We start from the raw sequence: 21,591 nt of genomic DNA, 5'->3' as shown, positions 1-21,591 counted from the left end.
CATGCAGTGAAAATATTGCAGCAAGAAGGTTACTGACATTACTAGGGATTGACCTGAAACATTGGTCTTGCTTTTAAGCCACCATCCCCCCACACTCCGCCAACACTCGCCCAGCAGGCAAGAAAAGGTTGGACGAGGGGTTAAAATCTTGAGATATTAACAGCAGTGAATCAGGATACCATCGAGGCTTCTGCTAAAAGCAGGTGGGGGCCTATTTAAGATGCAAAAGTCACGTCTCAATGACATAATCGGTGCCGCGAGGTAATATGAATATTAAGCCAGGGACGGTACGAGTCCCCAACAGTGGCCTCCTCCCACCTGCTAGCCAGGTAGAGAATCTGGTTGGGTGCGGGCAAGACTCTGGGAAGTTTATTTAAATGAGTTAAGATCGGCCAGGCCTCCGTGTGCCTGGACTCTCGGGTGCGCCGCCCGCTACTGGGCTCATGCCCACCATTCTCGCGCCCCTGTGAAGATCGAGGCCATTGCCTCTGTTTCTCTCTCCACAGATGTTGCTTGACCTGCTGAGAGTTTCCTGCATTTTCTGTTTTTATTTCAGATTCCAGCATTAGCAGTATTTTGCTTTTGCAATTAACTTACTAGTTCTGGCAAGGTAAGCGGAACCACCTGACCTTCCATTCAATACAGCTCCCAATTGACTTCAATGGAAAAAAAAATCGGGAGAGATGTTTAACGGGCGGCCAAGTCAATAGCGCCCGTTTTACGCTATCATCCAAAGTCAAAGTTACCCCCCATCAATCTAATGATTCCAGCCACTTTGACAATTTTACCTGAAAATAAATTGACAGTAAATTTTTGACATAGTAAACACATGCAGTAGCTGTGAATGTATTAGTGCCAATTTTCTGAGTTTGTGCTGCTGGTGAGGAGCCATGCTCACAGAATACAAGTCATGAAATGTCAGACCAACAATTTTCCATCCATTAAAAGGAATTGACAGAAAGTCCAAGTTCAGACAACAGGCCTACGATCTCTCAATATACAAGGCTGCACTTAGAAAATCAGCCTCAATTTTGTTTAGTTTTGGCTATTTTTAGTGTCTTTGGCAATCATGACTTTTAACTGTTGTAAAATGAGTCTTATTTTGTCAGCAGGAGCAGCAATACAGAAACTAAAGGTAAATATTTTCCATTCTCCAATCATTTATTATACATTATTTGATCTTTCACTTTTCTTTGCCTTCAATGATTACGGGTTTATCTTGTTTGCTTTTACTCCAGACTTTAAAAATAGGAGAGGTCTGTGATTTGTGTTGTGCAATATGTTGCATAATGTAGAGTCAGATTGATTTTCAAACAGGGATTACTGTTTTGTCAATTCTGAGTGATCCACATACTTCAGAGCCCTTTTTAATCCCCCTTCCCGTGATGAGAATGGGATCTGTGGGCGATGGGAGGGAGGGGGGTAAAATATTGGCACCGTGGTATTCATCTTGTCCAAACCACGTTCGCGCCCAGTGGCATTTCAACAGGCATATTTAGGGCAATGTCAGTGGTCCTTGCCCCTGGCAGGGAAAGGTCTCATTAAAATGAAAAAGTAGGGGACTGCTGATGTCATTCAGAACTGACAAGATTTTAATGTACAGTCGAGTGTTTCGCACCTGGTGCTGGCCTATCCAAGGATACCTGCCGCCACACAGGAGCAGCCTCAGATGGTGCTGAGAAGGTAATGAGGCCTGGGATTTAAACTGGTCCTGGCCTCACACCCATGAATCGATGTGAGCCTGATGCTCGAACTGCTGACCCCACGCTCGCCTCTCATTTTGGTTTCATTATGTTGCGTATCGTTAGTGAAACCAAATGTTTTTACTTCATTCATGGTATGATTTGATAAAATTTTAAGATATATTTAAATATAGATTCAAAAGTATTTGTGCAGTCTCACAAATAGTGGTAATGCATTTTCATATATTTATGAAGATATAAATTTATCTTAAGGACACTTAATTGCATAGAATTCACTTCAAGTATATTTACATGAGAGTAAATGGAAGTGATCTTGCTCACTGAAGTATTTAACTGTACATGAATTTGTCTATTCAAAGATGATATTAGACAAGCTATGGTACTCATTGCAATAATGTAGCATCCCCAGTATTAGACAATTGCTCCAAAATAAGGCCTCGTTTGACATAATGATCCGTAAAAAATAGTTTTGAATCTAAGGGATAGGAATTGGACCTCTTTGCACACATTGTACAGGTGATAATGGGCATAATGATGGCCAGCTTCGGGGACCAACAACCTGAGCCCAAAGAACGCGTGAAAGACGTCCAACCCGATATTGGGTCAGGAGATTTGTCAAGTATTCCTGACAGCTACCCAAACAAGTTTTCGGCCCCTTAAATACTCAATTGAGGGGCCTTGTGCCTGTTTTAGGGAGCAGAGTGGAGCAGGAGGGATTATTAAGCAGTTGCTGGGCAACTGCGCCAAAAGGTACGTTTTTTTAACCAAACTTATTTTAGAAATCGTTGTTGCATAGCCAAAGGGTGTAGGAAGTGCTCTTCTGATTCCACAGTACGCTCTACATGCCCCACCTCACCCCACCATTGCTACTTCACCCTCTCCCTCCCAGAAGTTATCATCAAAGCCGCTGCTGGTGAGGTAGGCAGCCATACTTTTTATTTCTTCAATGCTTTCTTTTGTTACTTGACCGTGATGATATATTACATCATCAAGCAATCATTCCACTATACTTCTTCCCTATGTTTGCCTGTTTATTTTTTAAATATATTTTTCCCTCCCCTTCCCATTCTTCTGATTCTGTAAATACACTTATCTGTCACTTATTTTTCAGTTCTGAACACTGTCTGTTTATGCCCCACAAGTGCTGAATGATCTGTGGCATGTTTCTGGCTTTTCCTGTTTTGGTTTCAGATTTTCTGCATTTGCAGTATATTGCTTTTTACAGTTGTGGTAAGCTGTACTCACCTGTCAATCATCTCTCAAGCAGACCCTGCTCACCATTTATACTATAACAATACTGTAAGTTTGAAGTGCCTTTACTTCACACAACATCTATTCCTTACAGTATCAGCTGTGGCTCAGTGGATAGCACACTTGCCTTCTGAGTCAGAAGGTTGTGGGTTCAAATCCCACTCCAGGGACTTGAGCACAAAAATCTAGGCTGACAGTGCAGTGCTGAGGAAGTGCTGTACTGTTGGAGGTGCCGTCTTTTGGATGAGACATTAAACCGAGGTCCCGTCTGCTCTCTCAGGTGGATGTAAAAGATCCCATGGTACTATTTCGAAGAAGAGTAGCGGAGTTATTCCCAATGTCCTGGCCAATATTTATCCCTCAATCAACATAACAAAAGCAAATTATCTGACCATTATCACATTGCTGTTTGTGGGAGCTACCCGTGCGCAAATTGGCTGCTGCGTTTCCCACATTACAACAGTGACAACACTTCAAAGAGTACTTCAATGGCTGTAAAGCGCTTTGAGACATCCGGTGGTTATGAAAAGCTCTATATAAATTCAATTCTTTCAAATATTTTAGTGTCAACACAGCCAAAATCTGAAATCAGGGTCCAACGTAACCCAACTGGAGCGAGAGGAGTGTAACTACCTGGAGGACAGAAACTCATCCCATTTTGTATTTGGAGTCATTTTGGGCCTTAACGATTGATTTGTACTGCATAGGTTTAATGTTGGTGCAAAGCTGAAACTGTTTTGCACCAACAGTAGACACATGCCGATTTTAACTCCAGGTGGTTTACCCGCTCAGGTATGAGCTAAAATTACAGCTGAAACTAAAGGTACAACAATTATGTCATCTTGCCGCAACATGCATGTGTAAAGAAGAACCCTGTTGGTTCTAGGTGCGTGTCCTTGCTGCCTGCTCAGAAGAGAAGGTTAAAATTGCAGATGTTGCGATCATGGTGGCTTTTGGACAAATACGATCCTGGGTGATTTTAACTGCCCACCCGCCAGATTTCTGCTGAGTGAGTTGGGTTAAAATTTAAATTCCCTTTTTGAGTCCCGCCCTGCCAGTGGAACAGAGCTCCTGTCCACCAGCAACCAAGGATGTGTACTTTGTCACAAGTTGCAGGGTTGGGGTCATTGCCATAGTTGGGATGGTTGGCCCGCGCCTTTATAGGTACAACAGACGTGGCTACCCACACTTTGGGTGGGGCTTGGAATGGCTCCATTCCACTCTGATGGCAGAGTCTGAGGCAAAAGATAAAATATTGATATTTTTCTCTAAATTTCTCCAAAGCAACACATTGTTGTACATTAAGGTAATCAAGTCCCTTTTCTGACACACCTTTCTAAGGCCTTAGTAAGGCCCAGTATGGGACCTTCGCCTGCTCTCGGGTCTTACTCGGCCTATTGGTGGCATACTGGGCAGAATTCGCAGGGTAGCCTGCGAACGCCCCCAAACTTGACCCCCAAAGCAGTGCTATGACATAGGGTAATGGAGTGGGGGAGTGTAGAACAGGGCGCACGCACAGGCAAAGGACTCAGCCATTCCCCCTCTCTATATGGAATTGGGGCTGATTTATACATTGCATGGAAATCCAACGGATCCGGGTTTGGCCCCAAATTGTGAGCCTCTGTGAGTGATCCACCCAACTTCCACCCTCGAACCCCACTCGACATTCAGGCCTTAGTGTTCAATCAGAGAGCTTTCTTGACTTCCCTATGACCCTTTCATATAGTATTATGATTTATGGTATTTATTTTTAATGAAACAAAATTGTCATGATGAAAGTTCAAATTCTTCTAAATAGCACAATGGAAACAACAATCCATAGATTTTCTATATTTTTGAAACGTGACCTTTTACAGTTTTATGCTAACAAATTAATCAAATACCTGAAGCTTGGAAAGGGACTTTTACAGGCTTTACAGTTCTGTCAACAGCTGGGCCTGAGGAAAAACAAAAATATCTGGATGACTGGAATGGTTCTGCCACGTTCTTCTGTATTTGTTTTTCATTAATCATAGCACATCTAATTAAATATTCAGATCTCTCCGAGCATGCTGGCAGTGAGCCTGTTCTAATTGGAGTGATGTACATAAATAATGTGTTCTGTTAATATGTCAAAACTTGACAAAATAAGCTAAGTTGCATACAGCTGTATCATTAACATAAAAATGGCAGAAACTAAATTAATAGAGAGTTAATAATCAATTAATGATCTTTCCATGTAGATTTCCATTGCCAATTTTGGTGAAATACCAAACTAATTGTTTTAGTCACTCCTTTTATAAAATGACTTTAATGTACTGTAGACCAAACAAGGTACATTGTTTATTATTAAAATTTAAAGCTTTCACTTTATAACAAATATAGTTCACAAACACAGTCTTACAGAGGAGGGGGCAGGTCTGGTGGAGGTTGTCTATGCAGTCGCATATTTTTCATAGATGGTTTACACAATGTCACATCTAATTACTACAATGCCTGAAACCATTCAACTTGGCAGATACTAGGAAGCCATTCCGAAGAAAACTGTTCAATAGCTGAATGCAGAGAGCAGGTACCAAAGTGGGACCGACAAAGGAGCTACAAAAAGGGAAGCTGATGATCTAAGGCCAAAGGTGAGCACAGATCACTGTGTTTGATTTTGTGAAGAAAGTGGAGCCGTTTACTGATGATGGGAGGCAAATCAATTAATAAGTTTGTTAAAGGGCTTCTGCGGCAGTACCTTGAGCAGCGAAACCTCCGTGACTGTCAGAACTTTTCTTGTCTCTTTGCATCTAGAAAGCAAACATGGTTAGAAATATGACAGCAAATCAAAACATCAGGGAGAACAAAGTAAATTTGGTTGTAGAGGGTACTTCTATTATTTCATTTGCATTCTTGCAAGTTAACATATAATGGTTTCAAAATATGCAATTAAGTTAAAGTTCATCGCCATCATAACAAACTCTATAATAAGAACATAAGAACATAAGAAATAGGATCAGGATTAGCCTATTTGGCCCCTCGAGCCTCTCCGTCATTCAATGGCTGATCTTATCTTGGCCTCAACTCCACTTTCCTGTCCTCTCCCCATAACCCTTGACTCCCCTGTAGTTCAAAAAACTGTCTATCTCCACCTTAAATATATTCACTGACCCAGCCTCCACAGCTCTTTGGGGTAGAGAATTCCAAAGATTCACGACCCTCTGAGAGAAGAAATTCATCCTCATCTCCGTGTTAAATCGGCGACCCCTTATTCTGAAATTATGTTCCCTAGTTCTAGATTCCCCACTAGGGGAAACATCCACTCTGCATCTACCCAGTCAAACGCCCGCAGATTCTTTTATGTTTCAATAAGATCACCTCTCATTCTTCCAAATACCAATGGGTATAGGCCCAACCTCCTCAACATTTCTTCATAAGACAACCCCTTCATCTCAGGAATCAACCTAGTGAACCTCCACTGAACTGCCTCTCATGCAAGTACATCTCCTTGTTAAATGAGAAGACCAAAACTGTACGCAGTACTCCTGGTGTGGTCTCACCAACGCCCTGTACAGTTGTAGCAAGACATCCCTACTTTTATACTCCATCCCCCTTACAATAAAGGCCAACATTCCATTTGCCTTCCTAATTACTTGCTGTACCTGCATGCTAACTTTTTTATGTTTCATGTATGAGGATCCCAGATAGAAACAAAGAAAATAGGAGCAGTAGTAGGCCATTGGGCCCTTCGAGTCTGCAACGCCATTCAGTATGATCATGGCTGATCCTCTACCTCAACATCATATTCCCGCTTTCTCCACATACCCCTTGATGCTTTTTGTTTCTAGAAATCTATCTATCTTCCTCTTAAATATATTCAGTGACTTGGCCTCCACAGCCTTCTGTTGTAGCGAATTCCACAGGTTCACCAACCTCTGAGTGAAAAAAATTCTCCTCATCTCGGTCCTAAATTTCCTATCCAGTATCCTAAGACTGTGACCCCTTGTTCTAGACTTCCCAGCCAGGGGAAACATCCTCCCTGCATCCAGTCTATCCAACCCAGTCAGAATTTTATAAGTTTCAATGAGATCCCCTCTCATTCTTCTAAACTCCAGTGAATATAGGCCTAGTCGACCCAATCTCTCTTCATACGACAGGCCTGCCATCCCAGGAATCAGTCTGGTGAACCATCGCTGCACTCCCTCAATGATAAGTATATCCTTTCTTAGGTAAGGAGACCAAAACTGCACACAGTACTCCAGGTGTGGTCTCACCAAAGCCCTATATAACTGTAGTAAGACATGCTTGCTTCTGTACTCAAATCCTCTTGCAATGAAGGCCAACATACCATTTGCCTTCCTAACTGCTTGCTGCACCTGCATGGTTGCTTTCAATGACTGGTGTACAAGGACACCCAGGTCTCTCTGTACATCAACACTTGCCAAGCCATCAGCATTTAAATAATACTTTGACCATATGTTTTTCTCACCAAAGTGGATAACTTCACATTTATCCACGTTATACTGCATCTGCTATGTGTTTGCCCACTCACTCAACCTATTTCAATCGCCTTGCAGCATTTTTGCATCCTCCTCACAACTCACAATCCCACCTAGTTTTGTGTCGTCAGCAAACTTGGAAATATTACATTTGGTTCCCTCATCCAAATCATTTATATATATTGTGAATAGCTGGGGCCCAAGCACTGATCTCTGTGGTACCCCACTAGTCACTGCTCACCATCCCGAAAAGACCCATTAATTCCTAATCTCTGTTTCCTGTCAGTTAACCAATTTTCAATCCATGCCAATATATTACCCCCAATCCTATGGGCTAGAACCTCCACTTTTGTGCTTTTCGCCCAAAAATGTGTGATATTTCTGGCGTGGGTGGTAAAAAAGATTTTCAGATCGCTGGCTTCTCGCCCATTCTCAAAGCACCTAGTCTCCATTTTTGAAAATGGGCGTTACCGCGAGCGATATGAAATGGGGGGCAATGTAAATTTTTTTTGACATTCTGCTATAAAGTGTGGGCGTCCTTAGCAATGGCATGGCAATGCTCGATTCCTGCAATTCAGCAGGTCAAGGGTCATCATTACATGCACAGAAAAGGAGACAGAGAGAGAGGGAGCTCAGAGGCACTTAAAATGTCTGTGGCTGTGGTATGTGCTTGTCTGGCTGTTGTGGGAGACACGAGGGAGATTCACGAGTAGCAAAAAGCCTACTAAGCACCAAGAACATAGTTGGCACCGAGTTTTTGTCCAACAAATAAGATATAACATGGAAGGGATGGAGGAGGCCCTGGAGCTGGTAGCCAGGAACACTGGTGGCAGAGGGCTCCCAGTGGTCCTGGAGCGCGGCACAGCACCCCAAGGTGCCACACCTCCATTGCCAACCACATATGAGAGCCAGCAGCAACATCTTGCTCCTGGCTCAGAGCACGTTCCCACCTCGGGACCGTCCTCTCCCGTATCCGCCCAAGCAGCATTTTGGCCGTCACCGCTCCCCGCCCCCCACCCCACCGCAATGAAACATCGCCTGAGGAGCTCCTCGGCCAGGCAGCTTGGAGTCAGGAGGGGAAGGGGTAGGGGTGGGGAGGAGAAGTGGGGGGGGGGGTGGGGGAAGGTTTGGTTTGTCCAGAAATACTGATGATTTCAGACCAACGTTTGGTTTAAATGTTTTTTAATTTAACAAAACCTTGTAGCGCATTGGCTCAGATAGCTGCACCATTACACACTAATGATTCCTTAACATCAAAGGGTATAATTACACTTCACTTCAATCAACTTAAATTTTAACTGTCACCAAGGTGATGCCCCCCATTGATGTATCACCTGCACAACCAGCAGTGTGTCAGCCTTGTAAATAACACCATCATTTTTTCAGGCAAAGTGATCATTGATGGGCTCCTGACTTAAGGCTCTTGCAGTTATCATGCCATCACGGGCCCTTTCATGTGGTCTACAGGGGGCCGGGGGCATGGTTTCAGCATCAGCCTGATTGTCTGGGCAGATGTCAGTGTCTGCCTCCTCGTCCTCCTCTTCCTCTCTCTGGCGAGCTGGACTGTCAGACTCATCAGGCAATTCTTGTCCCCTCCTGATAGCCAAATTGTGCAGCATGGGGCACACCACCACGAATTGAGCTACCTGCTCAAGGTGGTATTGGAGCTCGCCTCCTGAGTGGTCCAGGCATCTAAAGCGCTGCTTCAGCACTCCAATGGTTTTCTCCACGATATTGTGAGTTGCTCTGTGGCTCTCGTTGTATCGCCTCTCGGCTTCAGTGTGGGTGTCACGCAGGGGGGTCATCAGCCAGGTGGCAAAGCCATATCCTTTGTCACCAAGCATCCAGCATTGACCTTTGGCTGATTGTTAAGCAAGTCAGATACAACGCTCTCACGTAGGATGTAAGCATCATGGATGTTGCCTGGAAATTGAGCATTCACTGCCAGTATAATTTGCTGGTGGTCGACAACCAGTTGGACATTCAGGGAGTGGAATCCCTTGCGGTTCCTGAAAACCTCTGCATCCTGAAAAGGTGCCGCATCGCGATGTGCGTACAGTCTATTGCTCCCTGCACCTTGGGGTAGTTTGCAATTCTGGAGAATCCTAGAGCCCTCTCACTCTGTGCCTCCCTGGTCATGGGGAAGCTGGTTAAGTCCCTCCTACATGTGTACAGGGCTTCAGTGACCTGTCTAATGCAGCGATGTGTGGCATGCTGAGAAAGTCCGCAAATGTCTCCAGCTGTGGCCTGAAAAGAACCCGAGGCGTAGAACGACAGTGCCGTGGTGACTTTGACCTCGACGGATAGTGCAGTACTGATGGTGCTGGTAGGCTGCAGATCTGCCCTTATCAGCTGGCATACCTCAGTGATAACCTCTTTGTGGAAGCGCAGTCTCCGAAGGCAGGTGGTGTCGGGCAAGTCGAGGTAAGAATGCGTCTCCTTGTACTTGCGGGGGGTGTAACAGCCAGTCCTCCTCATCAGTCTGTCACGTCTTACATTGGGCACATAATGCAGTGGAGTGTACCTTCGGTAATCTCGAGTCTGCTGCATGTAATTGGTCACCAAGAGAAGGTGAGAAAGGACAAGCCCCATTGTAGTAGCTCTCTGTTTTCCACCGATTGGTCACAAACAAGGAATGTCCCGACAAAGGCACCTATTCATTTCCAATCAGTCACTGTATGGTCAAGATGTTTTTAGAGATGTTCACATCAACTCCAACGACCTGCAGAGTACATCCGAACCCAATCGAGGTTGAAGCACAGCTGCCTTTTAAAGGATGTGACATGTGATCCAGAACATGATGTCCATAACGCTGTGTTTAGTTCCGGTTAGTTCCACTTTTTCTGGGCAGTTTTTTGGGCGAGCGATATTGTGGGCGATATGTGTGCGAGGTGGTGAAATTGATGCTGGGAGATCTCATGGCCGCTAGTTTCGGTAAATATGCTCTTTACAACAAAAAAAAGTGGGCGTGCGGTATTATTGAATCTCGGCGTTAAATCAGCGCGGAAATTAACGCTGGGCGATATTATGGCCATTGATTTTGCCCATTCTGATGATTCCACCCCAAAAAAGTGGGCGGGCGGTAATATTTTTTCCCGGCATTAAGTACATAGGGAAAGTAACGCTCGGCGATAAGTTTCCTAACAATGCCCTTCAGTTTCCATTTTGTGCCAAAATGGGCGCTATATGGGCATTATACATCATTTCAGCAGTAAAATGGGTGTTAAGTGGGCATTAAGCATGCAAAAAAAGTGGAGGTTCTAGCCCCATGTGCTTTAATTTTGCACAATAACCTCTTATGTGGGACTTTATCAAAGGCCTTCTGAAAATCCAAATACACTACGTCCACTGGTTCTCCCTTATCTATTCTATCAGTTACATCCTCAAAAATTCCAGTAGGTTTGCCAAACATGATTTTCCTTTCATAAATCCATGTTGACTTTGTTTAATCCTGTTGATATTATCTAATGGTGCCATTATCACATCTTTTATAATAGACTCTAGCATTTTCCCTACTACTGATGTTAGGCTAATCTGTCTGTCGTTCCCCGTTTTCTCTCTCCCTCCTTTTTTAAATAGTGGGGTTACATTTGCCACCCTCCAATCTGCAGGAACTTTTCCATAATCTATAGAATTTTGGAAGATGACAACAAATACTATTTCCATGGCGACCTCTTTTAGTACTCCGGGATGCAGATCATCAGGCCCTGGGGATTTATCAGCCTTCAGTCCCATTAGTTTCTCCAGCACTATTTTCTTACCAATAATCATTTCCTTTAATTCCTCTTGCTCACTAGACCCTTGGTTCCCTAGCATTTCTGGGACATTATTTGTGTCCTCTTCCGTGAAGACAGAACCAAAGTATTTATTTAATTGTCCTGCCATTTCCTTGTTCCCCATTACAAATTCTCCCATTTCTGTCTGTAAAGAATCTACATTTGTCTTCACGAATCTTTTATTTTTTACATACTTGTAGAAACTTTTGCAGTCGGTTTTTATGTTCCTTTCAAGTTTGCTCTCATTCTATTTTTCCCCTCTTAATCAATCTCGGTCTTTTTTTGCTCAATTCTAAACTGCTCCCAATCCTCAAGCTTGCTACTTTTTCTGGCAAATTTGTATAACTCCTCTTTGGATCTAATACTATCCTTAATTTCTTTTGTTAGCCATGGTTGGGCCACTTTTCCTTTTTGTGTTTTTACATCAGAAAGGAATGTATAACTGTTGCAAGTCATGTATTCGTTCCTTAAATATTAGCCATTGCCCATCCACCGTCATGCCTTTTAATGAATCTTCCCAATCTATCTTAGCCATTTCATTCCTCATATCTTTGTATTTTCCTTTGTTTAGATTTAGGACCCTAGTTTCGGATTGGACTACTTCACTTTCCATCTTAATAAAGAATTCAATCATGTTTTGGTCACTCTTCCCTAAAGGACCCCGCCCAACAAGACTATTAATTAACCCGTTCTCGTTACACAATACCCAATCTAGGAGAGCCTGTTCCCTAGTAGGCTCCTCAACATACTGGTCTAAAAAAAAACATCTCGTACACACTCCAGGAATTCATCTGCCACAGTATTATTACTAATTTGGTTTGGCCAGTCTATATGTAGATTAAAGTCACCTATGATTGCTGTAGTACCCTTGCTACATGCATCTCTAATTTCCTGTTTGATGCCATCCCCTACACTACCACTATTATTTGGAGGCCTATAGACAACTCCACCAATGTTTTCTGCCCCTTGGTGCTCTTTAGCTCCACTCAGACTGATTCTCCATCTTGAATTTCTGAGCCAATATCCTTTCTCACTATAGCTCTGATTTAATCCTTTACTAACAACGCCACACCACCCCCTCTTTCTTTTTGCCTGTCCTTCCAAATATTGAATATCCTTGGGTATTCAATTCCCAACCCTGGTCACCCTGCAACCATGACTCCGTAATTGCAACTATATCGTATCCGTTTACATCTATTTGCGCTGTTAATTCATCTACCTTATTGCAGATGCTTCGTGCATTCAGATACAATGCTTTAAAATTTGTTTTTTTAACATTATTAGACATCTTAACATTATTTTGTACTATAGCTCTATTTGTCTTATCACTATTTTCTTTTACCCTGGATCCTATTTGTTAGTGTACTCTTGTGTTTGTTTGCTCTGTCTCTTCCTGACATAATCTGGTTATCCTTACCACAATCACGTTCCTGCATTGCTTCCTTTTCTTTTCTCTTTAGCAGTCTAGATTGCTCTCTACTGCGACCATGCTCAACACCTCCAACCCCCCCCCTCCCCGCCCAGCACCCTTCACCCCCCCAAACCTTATTTAGTTTAAAGCCCTGTCTATCTCCCTAGTTATTCGGTTGCTAGAACTCTGGTCCCAGCATAGTTCAGGTATAGTCCATCCCCACGGAACAGCTCTCTCTTTCCCGAGTATTGATACCAGTGCCCCATGAATTGCAATCCATTTCTCCCACACCAACCTCTGAGCCATGCATTCACCTCCCTGATTCTATTGACCCCTATGCCAATTTGCTCGTGGCTCAGGTTATAATGCATTACAGATCCCTCTGTACTGCAGCCTTTTGTAATCTCTCTCCATTTAAATAATAATTTGCTTGTTTATTCTTCCAACCAAAGTGGATAACCTCACATTTTCCCACATTATACTCCATCTGCCCAATTTTTTTCCCACTCACTTAATCCCTTTGCAGATTATTTGTGTCCTCCTCACAATTTGGTTCCGCACGCATCTTTGTATCATCAGCAAATTTGGCTACAGTACACTCCCTCCATTCATCCAAGTCATTAATATAGATTGTAAATAGTTGAGGCCCCAGCACTGATCCCTGTGGCACCCTACTAATTACAGTTTGCCAACCTGAAAATGACCCATTTATACCAACTATCTGTTTTCTGTTATACTATCCATGCTAATATATTACCTCCAACCCCGTAAGCTCTTATCATGTCCAATAACCTATGATATGGCAACATATGGAATGCCTTCTGGCAATCCAAATATACTATATCTACTCCTCATCATCATAGGCTGTCCCTCGAAGCGAGGATGACTTGCTTCCATGCCAAAAAGGGATGAGTTCACCGGTGTTTCAATGAAGGACCTAATATTCCAGATCCTGAACTACATCGTGAAGGGTGTAAGATGCCTGTGCGCGGATTTTTTTAACGTGTGGTGGCCATTGCGCACCAGCCACCACATGGGCTTGACAGAACTAGGTCTTGGTCCAGTGGCAAGGATTACCTAAGACTAACTGGAGACCAGCTCTGCTGCACAGACCGAGCGCGCACACATATCACAGTGTGGGCTGGCCCGTGCTGCCCCTGGGCCCTCGCCTCTTCTGAGCCCCAGATTCACGCCTCTCCTGGGCCCCGGTCACTTCCCTTTATGGTCCCTTGCTGCTCCTTCGCCCCTACTGCTGTGCCTGCCCGCACTGCAATCAGCGACCTGGCTTTGTAACTGTCGCCCTCCTGCAGCAACACACGCTGCTCCCTGCAGTGGTATGCCGTCGCACGCTGCTCCCTCCAAAGACCCGGCCTGCTGATGGTCTTGCAGGCTGTGACTGCGCCTATTTCCGGGCCGGGCCGCTGCATGCTGCTCCCTCCAATGGCCCCAGCCTGCTGATGGTCTTGCGGGCGGGGACCATGGCGATTGCCGGGCAATGCCCCACCATTGAGAGGCTGCATTGGTGGCCGGGACCATTGGAGGGAGCAGCGTGCGGCAGCCTGGCCCGGACATCTACTGGTTCCCCTTTATCCACCCTGTTTGTTACATCCTCAAAGAACTCTAGTAAATTTGTCAAACACAATTTCCCTTTCATAAAACCGTGTTGACTCTGCTTGATTGTATTATGATTTTCTAAATGTTCTGCTACTTCTTCCTTAATAATGGATTCCAGCATTTTCCCAAGACAGATAGATGTTAGGCTAACTGGTCTATAGTTTCCTGCTTTCTGTCTCCTTCCTTTCTTAATTAGGGGCGTTACATTTGCGGTTTTCCAATCTGCTGGGACCTCTCCAGAATCCAGCGAATTTTAGTAGATTACAACCAATGCATCCACTATCTATCTTTACAGCCACTTCTTTTAAGACCCTAGGATGCAGGCCATCAGATCCAGGGGACTTGTCCGCCTTTAGTCCTATTAGTTTGCCTAGTAGTTTTTCTCTATTGACAGTGATTATTTTAAGTTAGTATCTCCCTATAGCCCCTTGATTATTTATTATTATTGGGATGCTTTTAGTGTCGATAAAAAATATTTGTTCAAAGTCTCTGCCATTTCTCTGTTTCTCATTATTCATTCCCAGTCTCATCCTCTAAGGGACCAATGTTTACTTTAGCCACTCTCTTCCTTTTTAAAACCTGTCAGAGCTCTTACTATATGTTTTCATATTTCTTGCTAGTTTACTCTCATAATCTAGCTTCTCCCTCTTTATTTTTTTTAGTCATCTTTTGCTGGTTTCTAAAAATTTCCCAATCATCTGGCCTCCCACTAATCTTCGCAACATTGAATGCCTTTTCTTTCAATTTGATACCATCCTTAACTTCCTTAGTTAGCCACGATGGTTCATCCTTCTCGTAGTCTTTCTTTCTCACTGGAATATATCTTTGCTGAGAGTTATGAAATATCTCCCTGAATGTCTGCCACTGCTTATCTACCATCTTACCCTTTAGTCAATGTTCCCAGTCAACTGTAGCCAACTCTGTCTTCATAACTTTGTAATTGTCTTTATATAAGTTTAGGACACTAGTTTCAGACCTACGTTTGTCACCCTCAAACTGATTTTGAAATTCTAGCATGCTATGATCACTCTTCCCTAGAGGAAACTTTACTATGAAATTATTAATGAATCCTATCTCATTACACATTACCAGATCTAAAATAGCCTGCTCCCTGGATATATTGTTCTAAGAAACCTTCCCAAATACACTCTATGAACTCGTCCTCAAGGTTACCTTTGCCAATTTTATTTGTACAATCTATATGAAGATTAAAATCGGCCATGTTTATTGCAGTACCTTTCTTACAAGCCCCCATTATTTCTTGATTTATACTCTGTCTAACAGTGTAGTTACTGTTAGGGGGCCTATAGACTACTCCCAACAGTTACTTCTTTCCCTTACTATTTCTTATCTCCATCCAAACTGATTCTACATCTTGATTTTCTGAACCAATATAATTTCTCACTACTGCACTGATCTCATCCTTTATTAACAGAGCTACCCCACCTCCCTATCCTTTCAAAATGTGGAATACCCCATAATATTCAGTTTCCAGCCTTGGTCACCTTGCAACCACGTCTCTGTAATTGCTGTCAGATCATACCCATTTATTTCTATTTGTGTCGTCAACTCATTTATCTTGTTACGAATGCTGTGTGCATTCAGATAAAGAGCCGTTAATTTTGTCTTTTTACCATTTTTCCCTGCTCTGACTTTAATTGGTGGCGCACTCCTATATTTATACACTCTGTCCCTTCCTGTCATACTCTGGTTATAATTACCCCTATCGTTACCCTGCACTATTGCCTTCTCCTTTGTCTTTGACTTTTTAAATTTCCCGTCACTGGAACCCTCCCCCCCACTATTTAGTTTAAAGACCTATCTACAGTCCTAGTTATTCGATTCGCCAGGACACTGGTCCAGCATGGTTCAAGTGAAGTTCGTCCCAAACGAACAGCTCCCTCTTATCCAGTACTAGTGCCAGTGCCCCATGAATCAAAATCCAGTTCTCCCACACTAATCTTTGAGCCACGCATTCGACTCTCTGATCTTATTTACCCTCTGCAAATTTGATTGTGGCTCAGGTAGTAATCCAGGGGTTATTACCTTTGTGGTTCCGCTTTGTAATTTAGCCCCTAGCTGCTCATACTCCTTCAGCAGAACATCTTTCTTTGTTCTATCTATGTCGTTGGTACCTTCATGGACCACAACAACTGGATCTTTCCCCTCCCACTCCAAGTTCCTCACCAGCCTGGAGGAGATGTCCTTAACCCTGGCACCGGGCAGGCAATGCAGCCTTTGGGACTCACGCTCTCGGCCGCAGAGAACAGTATCTATCCCCCTAAACATACTGTCCTCTACTACTACAACTACATTTCATTTTATTCCCCCAACTTGAATGGCCCGCTGAACCATTGTGCCATGGTCAGCTTCCTCACCCTCCCTGCAGACCCTGCTCTCGTCCACACAGGCTGCAAGTTGGACAAGAGCAAGGGTGAGGCTCCTCCATCACTACATCCTAGGTCCCCATACCTACCTCACTCGTAGTCACATCCTCCTGTCCCTGACCATGGACAATTTTGAAGCATTTAACCTAAGAGGTGTGATTGCCTCCTGGAACAAAGTATCCAGGTAACTTTCTCCCTCCTGATGCATCGCATTGTCCGAAGCTCGGACTCCAATTCACCAACTCTGAGCCGAAGTTCCTCGAGCCGCCAACATTTTCTGCAGATATCACCGTGGATCACACTGGTGCCAACCAGCTCCCACATGCTGGAGCTGCAACACATCACCTGGCCTGCCATCTCTATTGTACTTTATTTAGCTAATTCGATTTTCAAGTTTTGAAATATGACTTAATTATCTGCGTATAGTTTTTAACCTAAAATCATGGCTCTTAATTTAAGTCAATGTCCTAGTTTAGAGAAAAAGAGAAAAAAGAGAGAAATACTTCCTAACCAATCACTTACCTACTTTCTTGTGCTGTCACATTTTGATTTTTTTCCCCCCCTTTCACAGGCCTGTTCGCTCCCGCTCTTGGCTCTCTTTTTAACTTGCGGTGGAGGGAGTGAATGTCAAGGTAGTGAATGGGATGCCAATCATTGTATCCTTCTGTTACAATAAACTTTCCCCGGTGAAGAGTTTTTTTTTGATTCATTCATGGAATGTGGACGTCGCTGGCAAGGCCAGCATTTATTGCCCATTTCTAATTGCCCTTGAGAAGGTGGTGGTGAGCCGCCTTCTTGATCCGCTGCAGTCTGTGTGGTGAAGGTACTCCCATAGTGCTGTTAGGGAGTAAGGTCCAGGATTTTGACACAGCAGTAATGAAGGAACAGCGATATATTTCCAAGTCAGGATGGTGTGTGACTTGGAGGGGAACTTGGAGGTGATGCTATTCCCATGCGCCTGCTGCCCTTGTCCTTCTAGGTGGTAGAAAACGCGGGTTTTGGAGGAACTGTCGAAGAAGTCTCGGCAAGTTTCTGCAGTGCATCTTGTAGATGGTACACACTGCAGTCACGGTGTGCCGGTGGTGGAGGGAGTGAATATCAAGGTGGTGGATGGGGTGAAAATCAAGCAGACTGCTTTGTGCTGGATGGTGTTAAGCTTCTTGAATGTAATTGCAGCTGCACTCATCCAGGCAAGTGGAGAGTATTCCATTACGCTTCTGGCTTGTGCCTTGTAGATTGTGGAAAGGCTTTGGGGAGTCAGGAGGTGAGACAATCATCGCAAAATACCAAGCCTCTGACTTGTGCTTGTAGCCACATTATTTATGTGGCTGGTCCAGTTATGTTTGTGGTCAATGGTGGCCCCCAGGATGTTGATGGTAGGAGATTCGACAATGGTAATGCCGTTGAATGTCAAGGGGTTGTGTTTAGACTCTCTCTTGTTGGAGATGATCATTGCCATCTATTACTTGTCACTTATCAGCCCAAGCCTGAATGTCGTCCAGGTCTTGCTGCATGTGGGCATGCACTGCTTCATTATCTGAACAGTTGCAAAAGGAACTGAACACTGTGCAGTCATCAGCGAACATCCCCACTTCTGACCTTATGATGCAGGGAAGGTCATTGATGAAGCAGCTGAAGATGGTTGGACTTAGGACACTGCCATGAGGAACTCTTGCAGCGATGTCCTGTGGCTGTGAGGCCTTGACAGGATAGATGCAGGGAGGATGTTTCCTCTGCCAGGGAAGTCTAGCACCAGGGGTCACAGTCTCAGAATAAATGGTCAGCCATTTATGACTGAGATGAGGAGAAACTTCTTCACTCAAAGGGTGGTGAATCTTTGGAATTCACTACCCCAGAGGGCTGTGGAATATATTCAAGTCAGAGAGCAATAGATTTTTGGATATTAAGGGAATCAAGAGATATAGGGATAGTGCAGGAAAGTGGAATTGAGGTAGAAGATCAGCCACAATCCTATTGAATGTTGGAACAGGCTCGAGGGGCTGAATGGTCTACTCCTGCACCTATTTCTTATGTTCTTATGATGCCAAGCCGGCTCACCCCCAGAATTCAGCTCTTTTGTCCATGTTTGGACCAATGCTGTAATGAGGTCTAAAGCCGAGTGGTCCTGGCGGAACCCAAACAAAGCATCGGTGAGCAGGTTATTGGTGACTAAGTGCTGTTTGATAGAACTATAAATCACATCTTCCATCACTTTGCTGATGATTCAGAGTAGACTGATGGGGCGGTAATTGGCCGGATTGGATTTATCCTGCTTTTTTGTGGACAGGACATACCTGGGCAGTTTTCCACATTGTCGGGTCGATGTAATGCTCCACTAAAGATATTAGTTCAAATGTCCATAGGATAAGCCTCTTTTCTTAAACTATTAATTTGCTGCTCTCCCTGAATTTGTAATAAGATGTAGGTTTGGATTTTAAGCATTACTTGGGTCAGTATTTAAATATGACTTGTATCATTTTGAAATATCCGTTCTGAATTATATATTATTTGGTACAATTGCAGTAGAGATAACATAGCAGTCAAATGATAGTTAGCGTAGATACTTACATTGCTGCTCCTGCACTGTGTGCTGGGTTCGATATTCACCATTGACTGCTGTCTAAGAGCTCCTTGGGATCTCTGACGTGGGGGTAAACCATCCTTTGGACAAAGTGGGGGTGGTATTGTTGGTAAGCACCGCTTATCTGTAAATAACAAAAAAAATTACAAATAATTTTAACTAACATTTCCGTTCAAAAAAACGTGAAGCATTATGTGTTGGCAGGAAATGGTGGCTGGGCAAGTTTTATCGTACAAGACATTGGGCTCAATTTTCCCCAAGCCCGTTTTCTGGCGTATTGCCAAAGTTACGCCGGGTTTTTTCGGCCAGAAATGTGCCAGAAATATTTTGCCAAAGTTTCCCCGATGTATAATTCGAATTTGGAGCCGTGCAGCATGTCCAGTTGCCTCGGGGCGGGGGTGGGGGTGGGGGGGGGGGGTAGGGGGAGGGCTGGAGCCTGCTGTCGGCTCCGAAAACCGAAGCCGCACCTTCTGCGCATGCGCGGGACAAAAAAGTAACAAATTTGACATTGTTCCAATGGACGCGCATGCTCAGTACAGCTCGGATTTGGCAATCAGCCATTTTTAAAGAGCCAGTTGTGTGTTAGAGAAGGAGTGCTGTGAGAGCATTGGAAAGATTGCAGCTGCAGCAATACAAGATGCAACGCAGTGCGAGGACCAAGAATTTCTTACAGGAGGAAGTGGAGGCACCAGTTACTGTGATTGAGAACAGATGGCAGGAGCTGGACACCAGCAGAGGTCAAATAAAAGTTCCACCAAAAGAAATGAAGAAAAGCTGGAACCAAGTTGCAGAAGATTTGGAAAGCATCGCATTTGAAAAGCAGTGACAGGATTGGTCCAAGTCAGCATGGATTTGTGAAAGGGAAATCATGCTTGACAAATCTTCTAGAATTTTTTGAGGGTGTAACTAGCAGAGTGGACAAGGGAGAACCAGTGGATGTGGTGTATTTGGACTTTCAAAAGGCTTTTGACAAGGTCCCACACAAGATATTGGTGTGCAAAATTAAAGCACATGGTATTGGGGGTAATGTATTGGCGTGCATAGAGAACTGGTTGGCAGACAGGAAGCAAAGAGTAGGAATAAACAGATCCTTTTCAGAATGGCAGGCAGTGACTAGTGGGGTACTGCAAGGTTCAGTGCTAGGAACCCAGCTATTTACAATATACATTGATGATTTGGATGAAGAAATTGAATGTAATATTTCCAAGTTTGCAGATGACATTATGCTGGGTGGTAGTGTGAGCTGTGAGGAGGCTGCTAAGAGGCTGCAGGGTGACTTGGACAGGTTAGGTGAGTGAGCAAATGCATGGCAGATGCAGTATAATGTAGATAAATGTGAGGTTATCCACTTTAATGGCAAAAACAGGAAGGCAGAATATTATCTGAATGGTGACAGATTAGGAAAAGGGGAGGTGCAACAAGTTTTGGGTGTCATAATACAGCAGGTGGTGAAGAAGGCAAATGGCATGTTGGCCTTCATAGCTAGAGGATTTGAGTATAGGAGCAGGGAAGGCTTATTGCAGTTGTACAGGGCCTTGGTGAGGCCTCACCTGGAATATTGTGTACAGTTTTGGTCTCCTCATCTGAGGAAGGACATTCTTGCTATTGAGGGAGTGCAGTGACGGTTCACCAGACTGATTCCCGGGATGGCAGGACTGATATATGAAGAAAGACTGGATCGACTAAGCTTATATTCACTGGAATTTAGATGAATGAGAGGGGATCTCATAGAAACATATAAAATTCTGATGGGATTGGACAAGTTAGATGCAGGAAGAATGTTCCCAATGTTGAGGAAGTCCAGAACCAGGGGTCACAATCTAAGGATAAGGGGTAAGCTATTTAGGACAGAGATGAGGAGAAACTTCTTCACTCAGAAAATTGTGAACCTGTGGAATTCTCTACCACAAAAAGTTGTTGAGGCCAGTTCATTACATATATTCAAAAAGGAGTTAGCTGTGGCCGTTATGGCTAAAGGGATCAAGAGGTATGGAGGGAAAGCATGAATGGGGTACTGAAGTTGTATGATCAGCCATGATCATATTGAATGGTGGTGCAGGCTCGAAGGGCCGAATGACTTACTCCTGCACCTATTTTCAATGTTTCTATGTTTCTAAGATTACTGCGCAGTGGTGAACACCATGAGATCTGGAGGCCAGTGTAAAAAGAAATGGCAGGACCTTGGTCAAGTAGTTAGTGTAAGTAATATTTTCATTTATTCAATGCAATTGTAAATGTGACCAGCTGTATATGTCCCACCCAGCAGAAAGACACCCTCCATGAAAAGTTGCATTTTCATCTTTGCAGAGGAAGGTGGTATATAATAAAAGGGAAAGAACTCGAACAGGAGGAGGCCCGGCAAATCTGCACCCACTGACACCCTTGGAAGAGAGGGTCGCTGCTTTGAT

The 21,591-nt window shown here is 43.9% G+C and overlaps 1 protein-coding gene across 1 annotated transcript in view; it reads right to left on the bottom strand.

Moving 5' to 3' along the window:
- LOC139233167 (cytokine-dependent hematopoietic cell linker-like) overlaps window positions 1–21,591 on the bottom strand; it is a 190,060-nt gene that overhangs the window by 39,093 nt on the left and 129,376 nt on the right. Inside the window, exons 7-9 of the mRNA XM_070863766.1 lie at window positions 19,171–19,307; window positions 5,674–5,725; window positions 4,838–4,891 (exon numbers count right to left, since the gene is read on the bottom strand). Coding sequence (XP_070719867.1) covers window positions 4,838–4,891; window positions 5,674–5,725; window positions 19,171–19,307 — 243 coding nt within the window. The remainder of the gene's footprint in view (window positions 1–4,837; window positions 4,892–5,673; window positions 5,726–19,170; window positions 19,308–21,591) is intronic.

Source organism: Pristiophorus japonicus, chromosome 2, assembly GCF_044704955.1.
Source record: "Pristiophorus japonicus isolate sPriJap1 chromosome 2, sPriJap1.hap1, whole genome shotgun sequence".
Taxonomy (NCBI): Eukaryota; Metazoa; Chordata; class Chondrichthyes; family Pristiophoridae; genus Pristiophorus; species Pristiophorus japonicus.
This window is presented reverse-complemented; position numbering and strand designations above follow the sequence as displayed.